Source organism: Poecilia mexicana, unplaced genomic scaffold (assembly GCF_051168715.1).
Source record: "Poecilia mexicana isolate PSO_F unplaced genomic scaffold, ASM5116871v1 scaffold_10, whole genome shotgun sequence".
Lineage (NCBI taxonomy): Eukaryota > Metazoa > Chordata > Actinopteri > Cyprinodontiformes > Poeciliidae > Poecilia > Poecilia mexicana.
The window spans coordinates 21,674,699-21,697,787 of record NW_028263379.1 but is presented as its reverse complement, the minus strand read 5'-3'; the positions used below and the strand labels follow the sequence as shown (position 1 = coordinate 21,697,787).

Genomic DNA, 23,089 nt, shown 5'->3' with positions numbered 1-23,089 from the left:
AAGTGCGGTTGGGTATTAACAGGTAGAGAAGCCCTCCTGCCACATCTCCCCAAACAGGAATCCGAGGAGATGTCATTACTCGAAGCAAAACATGCAAGCCAATTTACCATTAACAGTACATTAAAACAGGACATTTAACATTAACTTTACAAAAAAATAACCAAAAGATCCATGTGTAATATAAACCAAATTTTTATTTCTATCAATTTGCCCAAGACACTAGAGGAATGAGTTTCCAGTGACAGAGGGGTTACCCTCTTACATTATAACAGGCTTGCGTTCAAGTTGAGTAACACTAATAAAGCCACTTAAAATTTGCAGACATGGTGGGGAGAAACTTCCTTAAAAGCAAAAAAAAAACAAACAAAGAAATAAAACAAAATTGAAATAAATGCTGGTTGTTATTTTCTACAAGCCCCCGTAGCACTCACTTGACATTTTTATTTTTTTTTTTAAAGAACCCTTTGATTAGTGTAAATCCCTTTTTAAATCACCTCAACCCCCCACATCTTAAGCCATGCAACTCATTTCCAACACTCAGCATGGGAGAACATAACTAAAAGTCTAGAAACACACAGAACAAAAAAAGCAATATTGTTTTATTTGAGAGCTTTTCAAAGCCCTTTTGCTCCTGCTCGTCTGTAATTCCAGTCGACATGTAAAAATACAACCATACAATACATTAGATTCAAAAAGGGTACCAAAAAGTACAGTAAAAATAACACTTCCACCACTGGAAATGTAAATGGACACGAAACAATATAAAATAAAAATTAAAAAAAAAAAAAAAAAAAAAAAAAAAAAAAAAAAAAAAAAAAGTGGAAAAGTGACATTTGCTTCCCCAGTTCCTCACTTGATCTGTACAAATGGAGCATGAGTCCAAATTTCTGCCAACTCCAAAGGAAAAGCCAGAGCCCATGTTCGCTGTGGTCAGACCATGGATCTCTTTTTCTTATTTACTTTAGACCTTAGGAGGAAAGACACGGTGCTTTACGTTACTGAGAATTAACCGAGCGTGGCATGCAGTTACACAGTGACAGACAGGTGCATGAATGAGTTCGACAAATAAAGTGAATGACAAACATTTTGGGACAGGAAAGGGGGGCGGGCGGGGCGGGGGGGGGGGACACGACTGCTAGCTGATCAGATCAGTCCTCATTTCTTTTCTGGACCACCACAAATCCTTACTGATCAAGTAGGCTTTGTAGAGATGCATCTCAAGATGGCAGACAGGTGGAATGAATCCATCTTTAATGATCCCAGACCCCTCATCACGCCCTACTATAACCCCACCACAATGGTTGAATGGATTTAGTGTAGATGGAGCTCTTTGTGGGGCCGAAAGGCACTAATGGTTATAGCTACGATCTCATACTACCACGGATGATGCAAGAATGCATACCTGCACTACGTGTGATCAGTATGGCTTGTAGCTACTCTGGTGGCCTCCACGTCTTGGAGTTTTCCCATAGCTTGTATTGCCCTGGTCTGGAGGACAAGAGAAAAAGGGACTGAGTTCTTCTGTACAACAAGGAGGACCAAGAAAATAAAGTTTCTCTCATTCAGTGTCTTTCCCTGGGGGCACTTATCGCTTACTGTAATCGTAGCCACCCCCATAGCCGTAATAACCAGCAGAGTAGTCATAGTTGCCATAGCCACCGTATCCATAGCCCTGCTGTCCATAACCATAGCCCTGGTTGTATCCCTGGTTCCAGTAGTTGTTGTATCCTTGATTCCAGTTCTGGCCCTGGCCTAGAAACAATAGGTGAGGCCTTTTGTCACAACTCAAGTTTCAGAGCAGATGTAGCTGTAAAGAGAATGAGGTTTCCTCAAATGGGATGAAATGCCTCACCTCCACGTCCCCTGCCACGGCCTCCGTATCCCCGGGCGCCGTACTGCTGCTGCATGTAGACCTCTTTGGGCTGGGCAATTTTTATTTCACACTGTAAAAACAACAGCACGTGTTTTTGAGAGGAAGAACTTTTTTTTTTTTTAAACATCAATCACCAGTAATCTGTCATCGGTTTTACCTTGCTTCCACCGACGGTATGGTACTTCTTCTCCATAACCTTCTTGACAGAAGGCTCTTCTTTATACGTAATAAATACAAATCCTCTCCTCTTCTCAGTCTTTGGATCTTGAGGGAGTTCAATGGTCTCAATCTACAAAAAAAAAAATAAAATAAAATAAACTTTGTGAAGCAGTCAGCAATTTCATGCTTGCTTACATTCTCAACCATCTGAAGTCAACAGAATGCTTGTTGTACCTCTCCAAAGGTCCCGAAGTATTCTTCGATGACTTCCTTGGCGGTATCCGGGTTAAGGCCTCCAACAAAGATTTTCTTTACTGGCTCCTTCTTCATGGCCATGGCTCTCTTGGGGTCAATCTGTCTGCCGTCTAACCTGTGCTCCTTCTGCTCAAGAACCTACAAAAGACGAACATTTGATGTCAATTGCCACCTGGCAATCACACAAACACTTCCAAAAAGAACATTGCTTGCATTTTAGATTTATGATATTCTCCCTTCCCCATAGCAAATAATCCGTTTCTGGAATTGGTTCATTTGGGTATTTTTAAGGCAATATAAATCAACAGGCGTTTGCTATACTGTCTGCCACCAACAGCTTTATTTACTTAGTACATTTCAACAGCTGGTTATCAAAATTCATCATGTAGTTTCCCCATTTGTCGTTGAAAGGTGTTTTAAGTTAGATAACACTGATGCAGAAGCAATGGACTCGTGCCAGGTTAAAAACTTACAAATGTAAGTTAAAGTGTTTTTTATAATTGAAGCAGGCGTTAAATTTAAAATCGGTGATTCTAAAAAGCCTTACATCAATTCTAATGGAACTTATCTTGTGTCCTTCCTCACCTTGTCTACACTCGCCGAGTCCTTAAAGAGAATGAAGCCAAATCCCCTTGACCGGCCCGTCTGCTGGTCCATCTTAATAGTGCAGTCTGTCACCTCTCCAAACTTTGAGAAGTAATCCTTCAGATCCTTTTTGCTTGTGTCCCAGCTTAGCCCGCCAACAAACATTTTGCTGAAAACAAAATAAAAACACAAACATAGTTAGCCAAATACACAGTGCGAGTTACAGCGAATAGAGGATTTGGCTTAAACTTGGACCACATTTCCACTAAATAAATAAGAGGTCAAATTTGTCAAACTTTTAGGCAGACCATAAGCTTTCGGCCACTTTATCTTTCCACCAAAGACCGTCAAATTTACCAGGAAATGAACATTTCTTCCCCATTCATTCTACTCTGCATGGCTGACATTACTCTGAAACCAGTGTAAATAGAAAAATGTATAAAATAACTGTCACTTCAATGTTTAATTGCGCAGTCGCAGGCTAGTCAAATCAAAGTTTTATAAATTAACCATCTAACCTGGTTTTATTATGATAGGAAGCTGACATCTAATTCGCAGATTTAAATCCATACTTTGATTAGGACACCTTAGCTAACCCCTTCATTTTGTTTTATTTGAGCCTTTCAGGGGAAGGCTTGCTGGTCTGCTTAAGACAATTGGCTCACCATTTAACCAAAGTACTGAACCAAACCAATGTGCTGTTTTTTTTTTTTAACCAAGTGTTTTAGTGAAAGACAAAATTCAATGATTCATAAATTATGGCAACTCCTTCCAGTTAAGAAGCACCAAAGTAGCTCCAGGCCATCACACGACCACCGCGTTTGTCAGCAAGATCCATTCCTGAAATGCTATGTGCTAATGTCTACAACAGATGTGACACGCAACTTTCAGTTTCTCTTTAGTTTAGTCAGTCCACAAAACATCACTCCAGCAATCTTGAGGGGGTGGGGGGATTATAAATATGTATTTTGGTTATTAATAAGAACTTGGGGATGCCGTTTATCTCTTGTGTCGTGAGGCAAGTCAAGCTTTCAGTGCTTTGAACGTTGCTGTGGGTTCTGTTGTGCTCCTGTGTTTAAGTTCGGATGCTCAGATTTATTATGCTACTTTAAGTAATTTCCCAATTCCACCATCCTGGGTGTGGCTAATGGAATTAAACTTGGTTAGTAACAGTCAACAGAAGAAGATTTAATAAGGGGAAGCGAAACTTCTCCAAATGTTTCACACAAAAACAGATTCTGTTTTATTTACTTATTTTTCTCCGATACTAAAAACGTCCTTGATAAACCGTTCTTACGTTTTTTGACCCTTTTTTTTGTTTAATCATTTACACAGCACTCGCTCTGTGATGGCAGGAATTGTCCTAGGAAGAGGGGGCGGGGAAAAATATACATTATGTACACCATGTTCCAGCACATCTGTTGATCCAGTAACACATGGGGGAGGGGGCATACTTAGATGAAGCTTAAGAGTACGTTTACGATTACGTTTCAGTAAATTAAAAGTTTTTATTTGGCAGAATATTAGACATGTAGCTATAATATTCCATCAGCTAGTATTGGATGGTTTAATGTCTGCTGTAACGCCCATCCCCCTCCCTCCACTCGGCACATGGCGCCAACAAAAGGCCGGCTGAACAAAGAGGTATAGTAGTAAAGCAACAGTGCTTATTATGGCTACCTTTTAAGCTAGAAAATCCCTAAAATATCTATCTAAACTCACCCAGCATCTTCTTCGCCCTTGCTGGCGTCGATCTGGCCGCCGTCCTGCGAGTTCCCGTCCGGATCGGTCCCCGCACCTTCTCCGCAGTCATTCTCGGCGCTGCCGTCGTTTCCTCCTCCGTTAAAATCGTCCTCCGCTTCGTGGCCGTTTTCCGACGTCTCCATGTACTGCTGCTCTGCCTCAGACATTTTGAACTACTACACCTAGAAAGCACAGAGACGGTACGCAATGAGTTGCTCCATAAGCGATTCTTTCACAGTCAGCCCTTACGCGCTTCGCCATTTACGAGATGCCAGTTTACGCTTTTCCCACCATTTTGACCGGCGACACTGCGCTTCACGCACTCAGACAGGAAGACTGCCTGACTGACATTTTAATAGCTCGTTTCGTTACATTAAAGGGCAACCACCTACCATCTGCAGTGCTGCCCATCTGGTAGAAAAGATTAGAAAACCTTCTGAATCGTACTGATAAAGTCTGAACTGAAATTCGCAATTACGTAAGTCTGAGGCCGTGCTGCGCGAAATGTAGGCCATTATTGCGATGCAGCATTTATTTCACTGCGATCGAAAACATTGAACAGTTAGAAAAAAATACACAACAAACTATGCCATATCTGTCAATATTAAATACAAACATGTTGGGAGAGAAACGAAGGTGTACTTACTGGTCGTACGGCCGAGGAGCTCTCTTCAAGATGGATTCTCCCACACGACGACAACTCGTGGTTGGTTTTTTAGAAGCGGCAAAGGGGGAAAAAAATTCATTTCTGCAAAGGAGCCATCTGATTGGTTAGATTTGGCTGTCACTCCCAGGGCTAACCAATCACAAACGGCGCTTTTTTCTTCTTTCACAGAGTCGTTAACGCCCTCTTACAACACAGGAAGGAACTCAATGAACCTTTTTTGAGCTGCTGGAAACGAGTTCCCCGGAGAAGTGAAATAGCCATCACTATTGTTTTTTTTAACATGAAAACTTACAAAACACATCAATATGATCAATTTCATTTGACAAAAAGGCGCAAACCAATAAGGTGTTGACATTATATCAACCGTATAATACCATACAGTGGGTAAAGAGAAAACAAATCAAGATAGGGCAAATAAACTGTAATTAAAATATTCTATGGACCTATTTGTGTCTAATAAAGCTGCTGCTGCTGATATGCATATATGGATTGAAAATGACTGCAACTTCTCCTTTAAAAACACTTTCTAATCTAAGTTGATTTGATTATGAGAGGATACAATTTATTGTTATAGTATTCATACTCGTTGAACGTTTTTATTTTATTTTATTTTTTTACTTCTCACATGGCATAACAGACAGAAACTTCACTTAATTTTATTGAGATTTTATTTGACAGACCAAGACAAAGCAGTGCAAACTTGTGAAGCAGTAGAAAAATTATAATTCATTTTCAAAGCGTTAAGTGAACATTGAGACTGAAGACTTTGACCATTTTTTGCGTAATACATAAAGCTCTGCTCGGATGGAGAGCATATGTTAACCAATTTTTAAGTCTTTCTTCTGATTTTCAGTGAGATTTAAATTAAATAAGGAATTTGACTAGACCATGTTAACGTTAACCGGCATAATTGTGAAACCATTATGTTTCAAGGTGGTTAGTTTTCCTTGTAATACTACATAGTTTACTTATATAACATCCTTTCACTACACATGTCATCTTAAAGCATTTCAGCAAAAAAAAAAAAAAAAAGAGTCTATTTGGATTGGCGGTCCGTTCTCTAATACGAACAGCCATGTCTGGATCAGTGCTGATTGTGACAGAACATACTAATTAGTTTTAATCATAGAGTTTTTGATTAAAATCTTTTTTCTAGTTTAAGTGAGATTAGTTAATGAAATTTATTGTAATTTTAAGGCTCTGTCAAGGATTATAAAAAGAGTTATTGCAAAACCATGTCAGTTGAAAATATGTTACAGTGTTTAATCTATTTGATTTCACAATATTGTTTTAGATGTGGAGTGTAAACACACTGCTTGATTTAAATGACTAACATCAACAGGCTTGAAAGAATTCTTTGATCTACAAGAGAAAATCAACGCAGCTCTTTACTGCTACCAAGTATCCATATATATACATATATGATACCGAACACACGAACTTGCCAAAAAAACAAACAAAAGGAAAAAATAGCAGTCATGCTCCCTGGCTGTCACTTTTCACCTTCCAGAATGTTTCCCGCATTTATTTGAGGCTGGCTTGGATCATTATTCAGTAGCCAGTCAGCAAGCCAAATCTAATGAGAAGAGAAAAGTTGCACAAGCTCACATCACATCGCACTTCTAATACACAAGGTTTTCCACAGGCTGAGCGTCCGTACTTACGCAGGGGTGGAGAGGCTTTTCCTTACAGAGCTCAGTGAGTCCACGTAGGAGAACGGGGATTACGTTCACGCTCAAGTACTCCTCGGTTTGTTCTTTAGACGGAAAGGGTTCAATTACAGCTGCAAAGAGAAATCACAAGGAGATCAGCACTTCATATGTTTCTGAGCAACGGTAATTTTGACAGAGCAAATTACGTACTGTTGGGGAAAAAAAATCTAATCTCCCTCACTGCTGCTGAAAACGTGTCGCTGCCATGAAGACCGTTCTTCAGGTCAGAAGTTCCGTATTTTGCTCGAAGGCTGGAGAGAAAGAGAGAGTAAGACTTTAAAACACCAGCAGCACATGGAGTCGAGAGTAAAAAGTATTAGGCTAAAGGAAAGTGAACAGATCTTCACAGCATTCAGACAACAACTCTGAGTACCACACTGCTGGTTAAAAAAAGTATTTTCAATGACATTTTTCAGGGAAATGAAAGTGTAATAAATTAACCTCAAGCAATGTAAATTCTCAAGAATTTACATTACTTGTTCATTTACACTAGAATTATTTGAGACTGACCATTCTGGATCTGTTTCTTTGGCTACGGTGATGGTGTCAGGGCCTATCATGGACTTCCAGTGAGCGACGGCGTTATGCCGAGCCAGCGTCATGACAACAATGGGGCCGGAGCTCATGAAGGCCGTCAGGCTGGGAAAGAAGAGCTTTCCGTACTGGTGTGCGTAAAACTCACTGCACTGCTCAGGGCTCAGCAGCAGCCTGCGCTTCTGTCACAGGGAAAATTCATTTCCAGACAGTTCAGCAAGACACATGGTTATGGTTTGTTCTCAGCTTTATGAAACAGATGCAGATCAGTTAAATGCAAATTTAGACAGATGAGATGTTTCTCCCCTTAGGTGTTTCTTCTTTTATTATATTGAAGGGGAAAAAAAACATTCAAATAGAATAGCTTACAGTCACTTGCAACGTTTAAGTGGGTATCCTTATCTGAAAGGAATTCCATCAGTGAACATGTACAATTTCTTTGAAATGTAATTAACCACATATTTCAAAGCTCCACATTTCTCCACATTGGTTTTATATAAATATTAAGCCTGGAGAGAGACTAATAAACATGTTGGAGGTTTTAGGTTACAACTAATAAAAATAAATACCTGATTTTTTAACATAATTAATTGAAAACAACTAGGAAGTTCAACCTGGTATATTAATAATAATTAAAATATGTATCATTATAGTAATATGGCAATTTGAAATACAACACAATGTGTTTAAGCTGAATTATATTAAAAATTAATGAACTTTGTGCTATCAGTTTTAAAAGGTTGATAGAAATGTTATGTAAATACTGCCTAAGAACACACACACACAGGGATTACTAAATCTATCCTTTCATAATACATTTATATTTAATATAACTGATCATCTCTGAATTATTTCTAGTAAAGAGAGGCCGTCCGCTGAACTGGCTTAAAAATATTGGTCACCATCGCCCTCTAGTGGACAACAGGTATAAGGATCAAATATAGAGAAACACTAAAAGAAATCGCAAAAGATGATTATCTTTTAATCGGTGACTAGATTAAAAGTCACCGAACTATTGAAATGTTTGACATTTCTACTAACCTGCAAGATCAAAAAACCTGCCTTCAGGATGACTTTCTCGATCTCCTCGGACTTATGAACCACATCAGGTTTGATGATCGCCAGGGTTCTTTCAACATAAATACGTTGTGAAATCTCGTACATTTTCCTCTGCGAGATGACGCGAACATACAACCTCTGCTGCTTTCAAACGGAAAATACAAGTTTAACACAAAGTCTGTGAATAATTCCACATGAACTACGATTTGTAGCTAAATAACTGCTGAAGCAGACACAGCAAAAAGAAACAGCAGCTGAATTTATTCTGTTGTTTGATTACTCTCTGGGTAATGTGGGTTGCTATGATACCAGACAACTACGGTACACCATGTAGGACAATCCATCCCTTTTTCGAAAGACGTTTATCTCATCTTGCAAGTAAATGTACAAGTTTATATATATATATATATATATATATATATATATATATATATATATATATATATATATATATATATATATATATATATACACACAGCTCAAAAAAATAAAGGGAACATTTCACTTTAATTTTGTGTGTGGCTCCAAATCCAGGCCTCCATTGGTTAATAAATTTGATTTCCATTGATTTTTGTGTGATTTTGTTGTCAGCACATTCAACTTTGTACAGAACAAAGTATTCAATGTAATAATAAAGTATTCATTCATTCAGATCTAGGATGTGTTATTTGAGTATTCCCTTTATTTTTTTGAGCAGTGTAATGATGTCATGCAGTATTAAACCTCCCTACACCGAGCGTTCAGAAATTGTCTGGAAAATTTATAATCTTTGGTGGGCAAGTGATTTAAATTTGTCTCAAAAAAGAAATAAAATGTTATTGGCACTCCATAGCTGCTGGTTAATATATCTTTTTTTAAATAACTCAATCCTTAAAATCTAAATCAAAATTTGGAAAGATGGCAGGTCTCTTTACCAACCTTACACATTACTAGCTTTTTAACATTACAGGTAGTTATATTACATTTCCATACACATGCACTCAGTTATGCTCCAATACAGTCTGAACATATAAAAATTCAAGATACTTTACGAGGTCTCATCGATAACATCCTGATTTAGAACATAAATTATAGGTCCACTTGGTTTGGTTCTTTTATTCTATATTGCAGCTAATTTGCTTCTCATTTACCTCAATGTCTGGATTTGAGAACAAGTACAACAAAGAGGCACAGGGCCACCTCTGGCCATACATTCAGACATCACTAGCCCATCTTTATTGACAAACTGGATGGATTGTTGTTAATGTTCCTTTAATGGTAACCAGTTCAGATGGTTACCATTGGCAAAGTGGTACAATAACGTAATTTCCCAATGTGTGCAGCTCTATTTCCATACTGAAATGTAGATTTACAAACAAAATGTTGAGACCAGCACATGTTTTCTTAAACAGTCTTTTTATTCAAAGTTGCTTCTGCAAAGGGTTCTTATCGTGTTCCAATAGTGACCTGCCACACTCTGATCAGGTTGTCAGTGTAGCCAGCAAACAGGGTCTGTGGGGAAATAAAAGAGGGTAAGAAGTCAACAATACATACAAGAACAGCTGGTTAGCTAACAGCATCTTCTTTTCCCTAGCTCCCCTCATATTTGCAGGACTGTCAGCAGTGAACATCAGAATAAAAAGTGAATAGGTATAATCATAGGGGCCACAAGACTACAACAACAAACGTACAGTTAGTGTGCCTGTAAAGTGCCTGAGGAGCTGAGAATCAAATACCTGTCCATCAGCAGACCAAGCCAAGGAAGTACACTGTGGGGGCTCGGCCTTGCTGTTTGTGCTGATCACTTCCTGTCTCAGCTCATCCACAATGATCTTGCCTTCCAGATCCTGCAAGGGAACAAGAACCACGAGAGGGGAAGATTTGGATCAGTGGGAACGCACCACATCCTCCTACAGAATAACGCTCTTTTAGATCAAAGCTCAGAAACAGCCTCTGATATCATCATTAAATGCAGCTAGCATGTAGAAGTTTCATCACCGCCTATCCTAATTGGGAGATGTTTATGACGAGGACTCACCCAGATCTTAATGCTGGGGCCGGTGGCAGCGCAGAGCCAGTAACGGTTGGGGCTGAAGCACAGGGCGTTGATGGTGTCACCGCTATCCAGAGTGTAGAGGTGTTTGCCCTCGTTCAGGTCCCACAGCATGGCCTGACCGTCCTGAGCACAGAAACAACACTTCAATGACCGATTCCCACCAAGCTCCACATGACCTTCATCAACAGGTTTCACCGTTGCTCAGAAACAGCCTCTGGTATCATCACTATTTAACAGATGCATGTTTAGTTTTCCATCACAGCAAACCTGAAAGCTCAGTTTGATTTTCAGATCAGAATGAACACAGTAAGCCAGTGTCACGATCTGGCAGGTTACCTTTCCACCAGATGCACACAGGGAGCCATCAGGAGAGACGGTCACTGTGTTCAGGTAGCCGGTGTGTCCGATGTGGTTGGTCTTCAGCTTGCAGTTGGCCAGGTTCCACACCTAACGGGGGCGGGGGGAGGTCAGGACATCAATCAGCTCGTTCACAATGGCAGAAACATCTGAAGAAGCTGAGTTTTCTGCTCTCATTAACTGAAATATCTCCTCCTCACAGAGTATGTAGGATAATACATGCAAACAGTTTTAAATCATTGAGCAAATGTGGCATAAGCAGAGGAGAGTCTTCAGATAGATCCACCCACCTTGACCATCTTGTCCCAGCCGCAGGAGACGATAATGGGGTTGCTGCTGTTGGGGGAGAAGCGAACGCAAGACACCCACTCAGTGTGGCCTTCATCCTGCAAAATAAAAAAGAAATCCTCAGCACACATCCAACGTTCAAAATAAAATAATAAATCTACTTGAGTTTGTTGTCAAAAAGCACAACTAAAATTTCATCTGAGGTTTCTGCCAACTGTTTCAAGTTGAAAGTACTTCTGGCAAAACGTCAATTCAGGAAAATTCTACTAAGGCTTCTCGCTACCCGTAACATCAGCTCGTCGCTCACCTGAATGGTGTACTTGCAGACTCCAAGCGTGTTCCACAGCTTGATGGTCTTGTCCCGAGAGCCAGACACAATCTGGCGGTTATCAGCAGAGAAAGCCACACTCAAAACATCCTTGCTGTGTCCAACAAACTGGCGGGTGGTGGCGCCGCTGGAAAGAAGAGCACAGCAGATCATGATAAACGGTTTCACAATTCAAGACATCCAAGGAATAGTATCGAAATAGGGATCACTTGTCTCTAAAATGCCAAAATATTGTTTTATTTTAAAAGGCTGCACTAGAAAGTCAAGCTCTTTTCTTGTGAACAATTTCTTCTTTTTATCCACCACTTATAAACTAATTAAATGATAAACGATAAGCATTCATTACATAAAGTTAACATACAAAATCTTAGAAAGCAAAAGAAAAAAGATATGAAAGTCGAATGTCAGACACTTTAAGATCGCTGCAACCTTATTTGATGACAAATGCAGATGCACTGAAACACTTTCTGTAGTCCATCATACTTTTAAGTTTCAACTGCTTCATTAACGCTGTACTTCAAACTCGTGCTAGGCTAGGAAAAGGACAAAGACCTTTAACTGTTCTCAATTCTAGTTTCCTAAGCTTAGTGAGTTCTAATAGAGCAATACAAAACCTCTCTGTTGGTGGTTCACACATTTCTGTTTTGTTAGAAAATAAAAGGACACTATTCATTAACCAAAAAGCATTTGTCCCGTTATATTGAGTTAAATTAATGGATTTGGGAACTTAAGTTACAGAAAAACCATGGTTCCCCACATTTAAAACAAAATAGTCAAAGATCTAAGTCAAACGTGTCAAACTACAGTCCTCATAAGCCAGGGTCCTTGTGCTAACAACTTCTGCAGAGACCTGCTAGTAAACCAGTCACTTGATTCAGGCGTGTTAAGCTGGAGGAACGTGTGAAATCATGCAGGACACTGGATTTGGACCATTCGGATGTAGGTGGATGAGAACTTACGTGGTGAGGTCCCACAGGCGCAGGGTCCCGTCCCAGGCTCCTGAGAGAGCAAACTGGCCATCTGAGGAGATGACAACATCACTCACGAAGTGAGAGTGACCCCTCAGGGAGCGCTGGGGGATGCCATAGTTGGTCTCATCACGGGTCAGTTTCCACATGATGATAGACTTGTCTGGGAAACAACACAAACACATGGGATTCTTCACTCATGGGTGATCTCTCAATACCTGAACACATTTGCTGAGTTAGCATGGCTTACTAGCTCTTACGGGGCCGGCAACATGAAATGCCGTAAGATACATTTATTCAACATATATGTTGAGGTTATATGCATGTAGGCATCTTCGGTCTGTTGAAGTCATAGTAAAAGTACTAAAAAGATCATTTACGTTGTTCAATAGATGACGCCACATAGCATATGCTAACCAACATGGAACCTCAACTCTCCTTCATTTGAAAAATACCGAGTGTTAACAGAGATTAAATCTTTACAGTGGTGTTTTCACTGTTCACTTGTCACATGTAATTCACTCCGTCTTCATACTGTTTTATCAAGCATTAGTTAAATGTGTTGCTAACTGCACAATGCTAGCTGTAGCCATGTTGGCGGAGCCGGCGGGGGAAGCCTCACCTCGGGACGCCGACAGAATCATGTCGGGGTACTGGGGCGTAGTGGCGATCTGGGTGACCCATCCACTGTGGCCCTTCAGGGTCCCCCTCACTGTCATCTGCTCGGTCATTTTGGCGAGGTTTGATGGTGCCTATCACAAGGATGGATTCGGATTCTTGACAGGTTCGGGCAAACCTAAGTCCTCATCGCATCTAGGCACGGAGGAAAAGGAAGAACGTACCCGGATGCAAACGCTATCAGGGAGTGAGAGCTCCGCAAAGGACTCTGGGATATGTTGTCTTTGCTCGTTTTGAAGTTGAATAAAAGGGACAGTTAAGACGAGGTTCTGAACACAATTTTACTTTTTTTTAATTTTAATTTTAATTTTTACTTCAAACGCGGAGAAGCAGTATTCAGTTTTTATACACCAAAAATCTGGGTAAAACTTCCATAAAACTGCAAAGATGCTGAAACACTGAATTCCTTTAAATTAAGGCTAAACCCCCACCTGTTTAGTTACCTTTTATTCATAATAACTGGAACATTAATCAATATATTTTATGTATATTTGCTTGATGACTTTGATGATAGCCTTTGATAAAATGTAATGTTTATTGATTGTTTCATCATTGGTTAGTGTATATGTTTATATGATGGAAATCACTTTGAAATGCCTTTGTTGGCTTAAAAGAGTTCAGTTAGGGGCATCATTATTAAGTGTTTTTTTTATTTTATTTTTAGAAAATGAAAGAATCTGAGGGCTGCACAGTGGCGCAGTTGGTAGAGCTGTCGCCTTGCAGCAAGAAGGTTCTGGGTTCGATTCCCGGCCCCGGTCTTTCTGCATGGAGTTTGCATGTTCTCCCTGTGCATGCATGGGTTTTCTCCGGGTTCTCCGGTTTCCTCCCACAGTCCAAAAACATGACTGTCAGGTTAATTGGCCTTTCCAAATTGCCCCTAGGTGTGTGTGTGCATGGTTGTTTGTCCTGTGTGTCTCTGTGTTGCCCTGTGACAGACTGGCGACCTGTCCAGGGTGTACCCCGCCTCTCGCCCGGAACGTGAGCTGGAGATAGGCACCGGCACCCCTCCCGACCCCACTGAGGGACAAGGGTGAAGGAAAATGGATGGATGGATGAAAGAATCTGAAACATTCTGCAGTATTGCAGGATGCTAATAACTGAACAGAAACAGCACAGAAAATTATTTTTTGCTCCATACTTGACTCCTCTTGCTCTCACAGCTTTTATAGCTGTGAGAGCAAGCTATAAAAGCTACAGATCCTATTACTCATCTGCATCAACACTTTTAAAGTTCCACTTAACACACATTTCAAATATCTTAGATTAATACAACTGCACAAATCCTCACGTTTAATACTTTGTACCCTCTCATTTTTATTTTTACTTTTTTTGCAAATCTGCAACATAGTATCGTAGCAAGTTCGGTCACCTCAATCATCACATTACTTTTCATGTTCATTCACAGTCTGTCACAGTCTTCTGTTATCTTGTTTAATTTACTATTTCTTTTCTTTAAAACTTACAAAAACAGAACCATATTGGGTGCCGTTTGTAGCTACGTAATAATAAACAACAGTATTGTGTTACATTCACCAACTTTCATTCTTGTCCTGCACCCTTTAGCATCTATGTCTCAGAATCTGTGAGATTTCTCAGATTAAAAGATGATTTAGTTCAGTCCAGTGTCATCTGAAGGCATTTTAAATAGGAGTACATGTTAAGAGGTACTTATAAATTCCCTGTTTAAAGCAGAAAGGAATCCATTGTTTAAAAGAAGTCCAATTTTATATTTGTCCCAAGAGGTAGGGGATACAAAAAACATGTGGAAGATGAGACTGAAATTTATCTTCTTGACTGAAATAAAAACCTAAATATGTGGTGGAAAACTAACACTACAACTCACCCTAAACACCACTGGGAGACATATTGATGGCAGCATCACTCTGGGGAGGTGTTTGTTCAAAACGGTAACAATAATGCAGCGTCATTTCGGAAGAAAACCTGTTCCAGGTGTACACTGGATTTATTTACGTGGAGTAAATGGGTGCTGAATGCAAACACACACCAAATCTTTCAGATTTTTATTTGTAAAACAGAAAACCATGTGTAATTTTCACTCCATTTCACAAATAAGTGCTAAATGTGTAGGTCTATCACATAAAATCTCAATAAATGACCCAGTATTTTGTGGTTCTGATGTGCCTATATATATATATATATATATATATATATATATATATATATATGAAAGATTCAAGAATTATCAATTCTTTTACTTATTTATGATTTGATGCCTTCTTCAACAGATACACTGACTGTACAGGTACTTTGATGCATGCATTAAAAAAAAAATCCAGTTTCATAAAGGTTCCCTTGATTTTGCATCATTTATTTTGTTATTAAATATGAAAAGTGTTTCTTGTTGCTATGTTTCTGAATAAATGACAAAACAATCGTAAAACTTGAGTTTATTTTTATCTACATGTTGGACTGACCATAGTTTGTTTATATATATATATATATATATATATATATATATATATATATATATATATATATATATATATATATATATATATAACTGGACAAGTAATTACAAAAACAGCTGAAATCTTTTACAACAAAAATGCACAACCAAGCAACAATGCTCACAAAGTCAAGGTAACACTGTAGGGTAAGATTGGATAAAATATAATTAATCACAAATCAACTTCATTATACCAAGAAAATAGTGCTGAAAGAATCTGTGAAAGCAAAAAACACAAAGCAGATAACCACCAGCTTATCATGGCATAACATAAAATATATATATATTTTTTTTATTGACTGAAGTTTGAGTACTTGAATAAAGAAAAACGGGAAGACTTCTCTTTCTTGAATAGTTTTTCAGATCTGATTTTGTTCAAATTAAGATGTATAAACGTGATGCTTCCAGTCAAAAATCTGAACAGACTGACATGATAAACACATTCAAGAAACTCTTGAATGAGTAATTATTGCGTACTCTAGCACTACAGATCCTATCACTCATCTGCATCAACACTTAAAGTTCCACTCAACACACATTTAAAATATCTTAGATTAATACAACTGCACAAATGTTCATGTTTAATACTGTGTACCCTCTCATTTATTTATTTATTTATTTTTGGGAAAATCAAATAGGGGCAAAAATGTAACAAAAACACTGCAACATTTGTATAAATGTGAATGTCCTTAATCAAATAATCTGATTAATCTGAAATACAGTTCAGACGTTCTAGAATTGGTTCAATAAATGAAACTTAATCATTTGCACCCTTGAGAATTTGTCACGGCCCAATTTTTTTCCATCAAACACATGCACGCGCGCGCGCGCGCGCACACACACACACACACACACACACACACACACACACACGCACACACACACACACACACCTACACACACACACACACACACACACACACAAAAGACATTTTAATAGGCGTGAGTACAACTTTTAAATCCACTCAAACATTTCCACTTCCAAATAAACCTGAACCAATTCAGGGAACTCTCCTTAAAACTGTAGTAACATTTAGATAGAAATATGTTTAAGTGTTAGAATACTGCGTGTAGTATAATGTAAAATGAAGGCAAAACATCAAATAACGTATATCAATGTACACAAAACTCAACTAATGTATATTTGTGTGTTCTGTCCACATTCTGATTATATTTCCAATATGTTTCCAAACATATCAGCATATTTCATGATGTACACGTACAAGGCAGAACAAGCACGACTTTAACAGGTTGTTGAAAAGTCTGCAGGTGTGTGTTTTAAAAGACAGCTGACCAGTGGCGTTTTTTTAAATCGGTCATATTGGTAGTTACCCAGGGAGACATTAGAAAGGGGTGGCATAAGCACCTGTTTTCTGTAGGTTGAGGATTACATAAGTTTATTGTTTTTATATATGTACTGTCAATGAAGAGTTCTCACACCCTGCTTGTTGCTGAAAGTAGGAGTATGCTTTGTGCAGGATTGTATTTTATCCAGAAAAGGAATTTTAATTTCCTTGATTTTGATTGGTTTGAGGTGGAAGGGAGGGGGGCTTGCCCTGGGCATTCAAAAAACACCACTGTTCATGATAAAGATTTGCAAAAAAAAAGTACTGAAGCACCAAGAAATGAGTCCATCTGAGAAAGATTTGTTGACAATATCACACAAAACGAATGTCACCTGATAACAAAGATAGTTTTTGTTGCAAATTAAAAAATCCATACAGCAAAAAAAAAAACAACAACAACAACAACTCTGGGACATATATCGCTGAGAGTAAGTCAAAGTTGAGACCAGTGAAGAATTATTGTATGTGTAATTGTTTCAAATGACATTATTAAGTACTGGTTCTTAAATTCAAAGCTAAAGTTGATTCACAAAAAAAAAAAAAAAAAAAAAAAAAAAAAAAATATATATATATATATATATATAAAACCAAACACATTTAAGTCAGCAGCAAAAAACTTCTACTGTTGTCCAAAATACTGTAAGTAACAATCTTCGATGATTCGAACTGCATCAGCTGAGGACGCTTATTTCCCACGGCAACACTGATTGATCCAAAATACTGCAAATGGTTCCTTCAAATTTTACTCGGCAATCAAACCAATACACAGGAATGCAAACTGTAACTGGAGAAACATAAAAACAATATGCAAAACTAATACAACACACAAAATGTAAGCTTTACATTAGTTGACTTAATGGTATTTTGAAGGGATCTTATATGTAAATAATGCTTACTGCAAACAAAAATGAATATTCTGTCGTGTCAGGGTTTGACTGGAAGTCCCACATGCTGCCATGCACTAATATTTTACAACAATCTCAAACGACATATTATTATAACAGACTATCTGCACAGTAATTCCCTTCCTTATGTGCCAGGGACGTCAGTGACTCCCAGAAAACTTCCACTGGTTATCAAGCAACCGCGCAACATCATCAGCAACAGGTTTCTTTCCCATCAGAGGTGAATGTGGAAATGCAGAGTTCTGTCGCCCCCTCCTGGAGAGTCTCTGTAATGCAAGATCTGAGTGTGACGCAGAGGCATCAGATATGAAGCTCTTCTTCAGTAAAAGCCCTTTTTGTTTCACTCTCTCTGCCCATTTGTGTGTCCTCTCCCCGCCGGGGCTCCATTTGTCTCAGGGCTGAGAGAGTCGCTTACGTTTGAGCTTCTGCCTCGCCATTTCCTCCTTGTAGAAAACACACACAGAGAGAGGACAAGAGAGCACTGACTCCAAACTCCTCCGTAAAAAAAAAAAAAAATCCCATCCCTTCGAACATCCATCCATCCATCGGTGAGATCTGGATGAGTGCACACACCGTCATACAGCCGCTATGCCACTTGTGGTTACCACACGTCAGTCACACTCTGTTAGCGAGGCACTCTTCTACTCCAACACTGACATTTGGACTGTCCTTCAAGCTAAAAGTCCCACTGCCAGTTCATGGCTGCTTTCGCACTGCATTGTGAGTTTTACAAAAAGGCTAAAAAGGTCCTTGTTCTTTATCTTTCAATATATTATATAATAGGATTTTATTTTATTTTTTAAAAAGGGAGGAAAAAGAGGCTGTTGGGGTAGTAACACTGCTGCAAAATATACCATATCAATATGTACAGGTCCCATGCTGCTGGTTAGTCATCACTGCAAAAACAAACAAACAAAAAAAAAACAAAACACAAAAAATAGCAAAGACTGATTAGCTTTTAAGTTGCACAAGAATTAAGCACGGTTTGCATGCGTTATCATTATTATAAACTCAAAAGCATGGATTGATATACTTACAAATAGTCTCTGTGTTAAATTAGAGTCAGTATGTGTAAAATCAGTTGAAAAGTCATCTGTGTAAACTTTGACTGTGCTCCCTACTCCCTAGCTGCACCTTTAACAAGCTCAAAGGTGACGACTACTCAGAACTGCATAAGTTACTAAAAATGAAAATTCAAACGCTCACCTTATGCAAACAGCCTGGTATTGGAAGCCCGTCATGTCCCTGCAGGCCAGACCAGAGGTGGACAGTTAACGTTTGCAACTCAGTGGTTTTTTTAACCTTAAGCGGACTGAGGTCAAAATAACACTTTATTTTGGTAAATATTAGAGTTTAAAGCACCTTTCACAGTTCCTGGTAAAAATGTGTAAAAAGCCCTAAAATAAATTGATTTTTTAGTGTAGAAACATAACATCGCATTTAAAATACAGAAAAATTCAGCATTTGCTTTTGATACATTTTTGAAAACAATTCCATGTTCAAAAATAATTTCTTGCTTAAAGAATCATTAAATCAATAATATATATACTTGATATTTTTGTAATGTCAACTATCTTTTTAAGTTCAGACAAGGAATGTTTAATGAATAATTCATCTTCTCGTTACCCTCAGTTATAGATATGACATCAGAAAGTCCCAAATCTTTTAGCAGCTGTCAGGCTTTAACCTCAACGTGTAGTCAGTGCATATTGCAACAATAACTATTTACTGTCTGAGAATAGATAAGGATATGGCGGTATAGGACTATGCAGGTTGTAGTTTGACTAAAGGAAAAAAAAAAGAAGCAAAAATAATAAATAAAACAAGACATGATAGATGAGAAGCAAGTGAACATAAAGAGGTAGAGTAAAGAGGGAAAGATACCGTACCACAGGACAGGGGGCCTCAGGGCCAGAAGGAGGAAGAGGAGCAGGAGAAGAAAGCCCTGCCTTCACAGAGTGACCTTTACTCTCATCGCAGCCCTGTGAGAGGACGTCAGTTACACATTTACAGCCACCAGGAGGAAACTCAGAGAAAATGATAGGAAAATTACTGAGAGCGAAGGAAACACAAAAGGTCTTCAAAGAAGAATAGATGAGATTGAGAGAATATCAGGTATCACAGAGCATGTGTGTGTGTGTGTGTGTGTGCGTGTGTGTGTGTGTGTATCCATGATGAGGACATACCACAGGACAGGGCTGGTCCAGTCCTGGAGGACCTTGTTCTCCCTTGTTGCCCTTCAGACCTCTCTTCCCCACCGTCCCTCTGTCACCCTGCGGCATGAAGAAGCCAGAAGTCAGACCCACATAAAGAGAAACAAACTAAGCTGCATAGATTATAAACTGAAATCATAGCACTAATGTAACAAAATATTACATTAGTAACTAAAAAGAATAGAAAAAAACTTCTATTTCAGTAAATGTATTTAGTGGGGAGTAGATTTGGGATAGCTTTTCAACAGAAACAACCAATGATAACCCATTTTCTGTTTTTACTTCTGGTTTCTGAGATAGGTTATGATGTGATGATTTATAACGAGGGTCTATTTATCCAGGGTCTTTGAAAGAAAGAAAGAAAAAAAAAAAACCAGGCCCACAGGATCACAGATCCTCCACATACTTAAAAGCTGCAACAAGGTGCTTTTCCACATATCCATCCTTTGTTTGAGGCCAAACCCACTTGGATATTTGTTAAAGAATCTCAACTCGGTTTCATCTGACCAAAGGAAATGCTTCCAGTTAAAATCCCACTAGCATTTAGAAAACTTCCTGGTTTCATTCACATGTGTGATAATGGACCAGGAAATATTTTTCCCAATGTCTTTTTTCCACAAAATACTTCAGTTGCCTTTAACGTAAAGACATTATCAGGACAAGAAGTAATTATGTCAGCTGTAATTTAGTTAGAAACAGCTATTTCTCTTTCTGAGGGATTTCTCCTCCTCTCATTAAATGTTCCAAATTTAAAGGTTAGATACTTTTATGTTTTTCTAAATGAAACATTTTTATTTATTTATTTTTACTCTTCAACATTGGTCACAAAAAATATCTCCGCGTCTGTACAACCTAAACTAACCTTGTCTCCTTTTTCTCCTCGTTCACCTTTGTCTCCTCTCAGACCCGGAAAACCCTGAATGAAGAAAAGACGAGACGGTTCGACAGATGTTTGAGTCGAGGTAAAAAAAAAAGAAAAAAAAAGAACCATCAACTAAATTCACTTCGACAAACTCACATCTAGTCCCGGCTCCCCCGGTCGACCCTGCAGACACGCATTTGAAAAATCACACTTGTTATTTATTTTTTTAAACAGAAATCAAATGAGGTTTATAAAACATACATTGCAGCTTATTATTGATTTACCTTTTCCCCCTTTGCACCTGGAAGGCCCACTAACCCAGGGGCCCCAGGTGGGCCCTGGTGGCCGTCCAGCCCCTGCAGATGAAGGTAAACAATCGTTGCTGCGTGATACAAGCGACTTAGCTGTATGAATATTGGCAAAGAGCATCACTTACTTTGTATCCAGGAGACCCATGCTCCCCTTTCTCTCCCTTGATCCCAGCTCCTGGTTCCCCCTGTGTTGTGACAGCACAGCGGTTAAGATCCCAGCACGTTCATTCCACCCCAAAACACACACGCACGCACGCACGCACGCACGCACGCACGCACGCACGCACGCACGCACGCACGCACGCACGCACGCACGCACACAGGCATCTCAGGCTTACCTTAGGACCGGGCATGCCATGCAGACCCTGGAAAAAACACATCACACAACGTCAGCGTCCGTGCCTGCAGGAGTCCAGGTGATGTGGGATGTAAATACTCACCATGGATCCTGGGGACCCGGGAATTCCTGGAGGCCCCGGAGGACCGGGAGGGCCCGGCTGAGAGATCATCTGAATCTGGTGAGGAGAAAAGTGAGAAAAAGGAGGGAGGGATTGTTAACGTTTACGTCAAGAGCAAGATGTGATTCGAGTTTTTGAGTCGTAGCTCTGATGTAACAGCATTTTTGTTTCTATGGCAAAAAAAAAAAACAAAAAGCTGATGAGGAGATGAGGTGGTGCTAAAAACAGGATGAGCCTTGGAAAAAAAACCCAACAACTGTCAGAGGCTTCAAATGATTGATCTTAGGGCATTCAAGTGTTTGAATGGCCCAGTCCAGACTGAATCTAAATGAGAATCCATGAAAAGCCTTAAAATTCGCTGCTTGCAGACGCTCTCCATCCAGTCTGACTGTGCTTGAGATTTTTTGGAAAGAATAACGGAAAAGGTGTTGAGATGATTTGTTTGGGCTGCACACTAATTTATGTCTGTTTTCTTTCTTTCTTTTTTTTTTTTTTTTTTTTTACTGAAACATACTTTTAAAACTATTTTCCCTCCCACTTTAAAAATGTTCACTACTTTGTGTTGGTCTATCAAATAACATAAAATATACTGAGGATCGGGGGACACAAAGTGACAAAATGTGGGGGGGCGACGGGGGAAATCAGCAGGTGTTAATGTTTTTGAGACTGTTTAAGGTATTTAAACTCAATGTTATTTTTAAACCTAACTAGAATATATAAAGCAATAAAAAATAATTGCTTGAAACTATTAGTTGAATTCACGTCTTTGGTAATTTGACTCAAACGTCAGTGCGTTCATGTGTGCGTTAAAAACTAACCAGGTTGTCATCCAGCCGGCAGTCTCCTTTTTCCCCCTTCTGTCCGTCCATCCCCTGATCCACACAGAGGCAACGGTTATTTTCACTGTTCAGCATTTGAAACCTTTCTTGAGAAAAACAAAAAAGCTTGTTTCTGTCACGACTTACAGAAGGTCCAGACAGACCCATCTCTCCTTTCTCTCCTCTCTCACCAGGAGGTCCCGTTTCACCCAAATCACCTCTGGATCCCTGAAAGGTCGTGACACCGAAACAGAATTCCACTTTAAATATCTTAACTTCAGTGAAGATGTTACGCTGACTCTAAAAACGTAGATAATTCTCGAAAAACATCCAGTCCGCATGTGTGTATAGTTTGTACCTTTTCTCCATCTACCCCTGCGGGCCCAGGCAATCCAAGCTCTCCCTAATTTAGGTAAAAAAAGAGAGAGACACAAACGTTGGTTATTTGATGAATTTAAGGGGAGCTTA

At 39.1% G+C, this 23,089-nt stretch overlaps 4 protein-coding genes across 4 annotated transcripts in view; all 4 read right to left on the bottom strand.

Moving 5' to 3' along the window:
• Positions 1 to 176: 176 nt before the first annotated feature.
• hnrnpaba (heterogeneous nuclear ribonucleoprotein A/Ba) lies at positions 177 to 5,348 on the bottom strand. The gene is made up of 9 exons (XM_015013620.2): positions 5,262 to 5,348; positions 4,595 to 4,797; positions 2,873 to 3,041; positions 2,267 to 2,425; positions 2,031 to 2,162; positions 1,853 to 1,943; positions 1,597 to 1,752; positions 1,403 to 1,488; positions 177 to 967 (listed from the first exon to the last, which is right to left on the bottom strand). Exons 2-8 carry the CDS (start codon positions 4,780 to 4,782, stop codon positions 1,418 to 1,420), a joined length of 966 nt encoding a protein of 321 aa, XP_014869106.1. The 5' UTR covers positions 4,783 to 4,797; positions 5,262 to 5,348; the 3' UTR covers positions 177 to 967; positions 1,403 to 1,417.
• Positions 5,349 to 5,932: 584 nt separating this feature from the next.
• On the bottom strand, positions 5,933 to 8,898 carry nme5 (NME/NM23 family member 5). The gene is made up of 5 exons (XM_015013621.2): positions 8,570 to 8,898; positions 7,505 to 7,710; positions 7,145 to 7,245; positions 6,947 to 7,065; positions 5,933 to 6,858 (listed from the first exon to the last, which is right to left on the bottom strand). Exons 1-5 carry the CDS (start codon positions 8,690 to 8,692, stop codon positions 6,775 to 6,777), a joined length of 633 nt encoding a protein of 210 aa, XP_014869107.2. The 5' UTR covers positions 8,693 to 8,898; the 3' UTR covers positions 5,933 to 6,774.
• A 1,065-nt stretch (positions 8,899 to 9,963) lies between these two features.
• rack1 (receptor for activated C kinase 1) lies at positions 9,964 to 13,403 on the bottom strand. The gene is made up of 8 exons (XM_015013632.2): positions 13,186 to 13,403; positions 12,555 to 12,726; positions 11,575 to 11,722; positions 11,270 to 11,365; positions 10,959 to 11,069; positions 10,605 to 10,745; positions 10,303 to 10,413; positions 9,964 to 10,078 (listed from the first exon to the last, which is right to left on the bottom strand). The coding sequence occupies exons 1-8, from the start codon at positions 13,292 to 13,294 to the stop codon at positions 10,013 to 10,015; spliced, it is 954 nt and encodes a 317-aa protein (XP_014869118.1). The 5' UTR covers positions 13,295 to 13,403; the 3' UTR covers positions 9,964 to 10,012.
• A 1,845-nt stretch (positions 13,404 to 15,248) lies between these two features.
• Positions 15,249 to 23,089, bottom strand: part of LOC106934003 (uncharacterized) — a 147,425-nt gene continuing 139,584 nt past the window's right edge. Inside the window, exons 20-32 of the mRNA XM_088009643.1 lie at positions 22,980 to 23,024; positions 22,769 to 22,849; positions 22,622 to 22,675; positions 21,786 to 21,860; positions 21,684 to 21,710; positions 21,471 to 21,530; positions 21,319 to 21,390; positions 21,191 to 21,217; positions 21,035 to 21,088; positions 20,146 to 20,232; positions 19,849 to 19,941; positions 19,166 to 19,204; positions 15,249 to 18,402 (exon numbers count right to left, since the gene is read on the bottom strand). Of these exons, the coding sequence (XP_087865769.1) occupies positions 18,352 to 18,402; positions 19,166 to 19,204; positions 19,849 to 19,941; positions 20,146 to 20,232; positions 21,035 to 21,088; positions 21,191 to 21,217; positions 21,319 to 21,390; positions 21,471 to 21,530; positions 21,684 to 21,710; positions 21,786 to 21,860; positions 22,622 to 22,675; positions 22,769 to 22,849; positions 22,980 to 23,024 (765 nt within the window). The 3' untranslated portion in view covers positions 15,249 to 18,351. The remainder of the gene's footprint in view (positions 18,403 to 19,165; positions 19,205 to 19,848; positions 19,942 to 20,145; positions 20,233 to 21,034; positions 21,089 to 21,190; positions 21,218 to 21,318; positions 21,391 to 21,470; positions 21,531 to 21,683; positions 21,711 to 21,785; positions 21,861 to 22,621; positions 22,676 to 22,768; positions 22,850 to 22,979; positions 23,025 to 23,089) is intronic.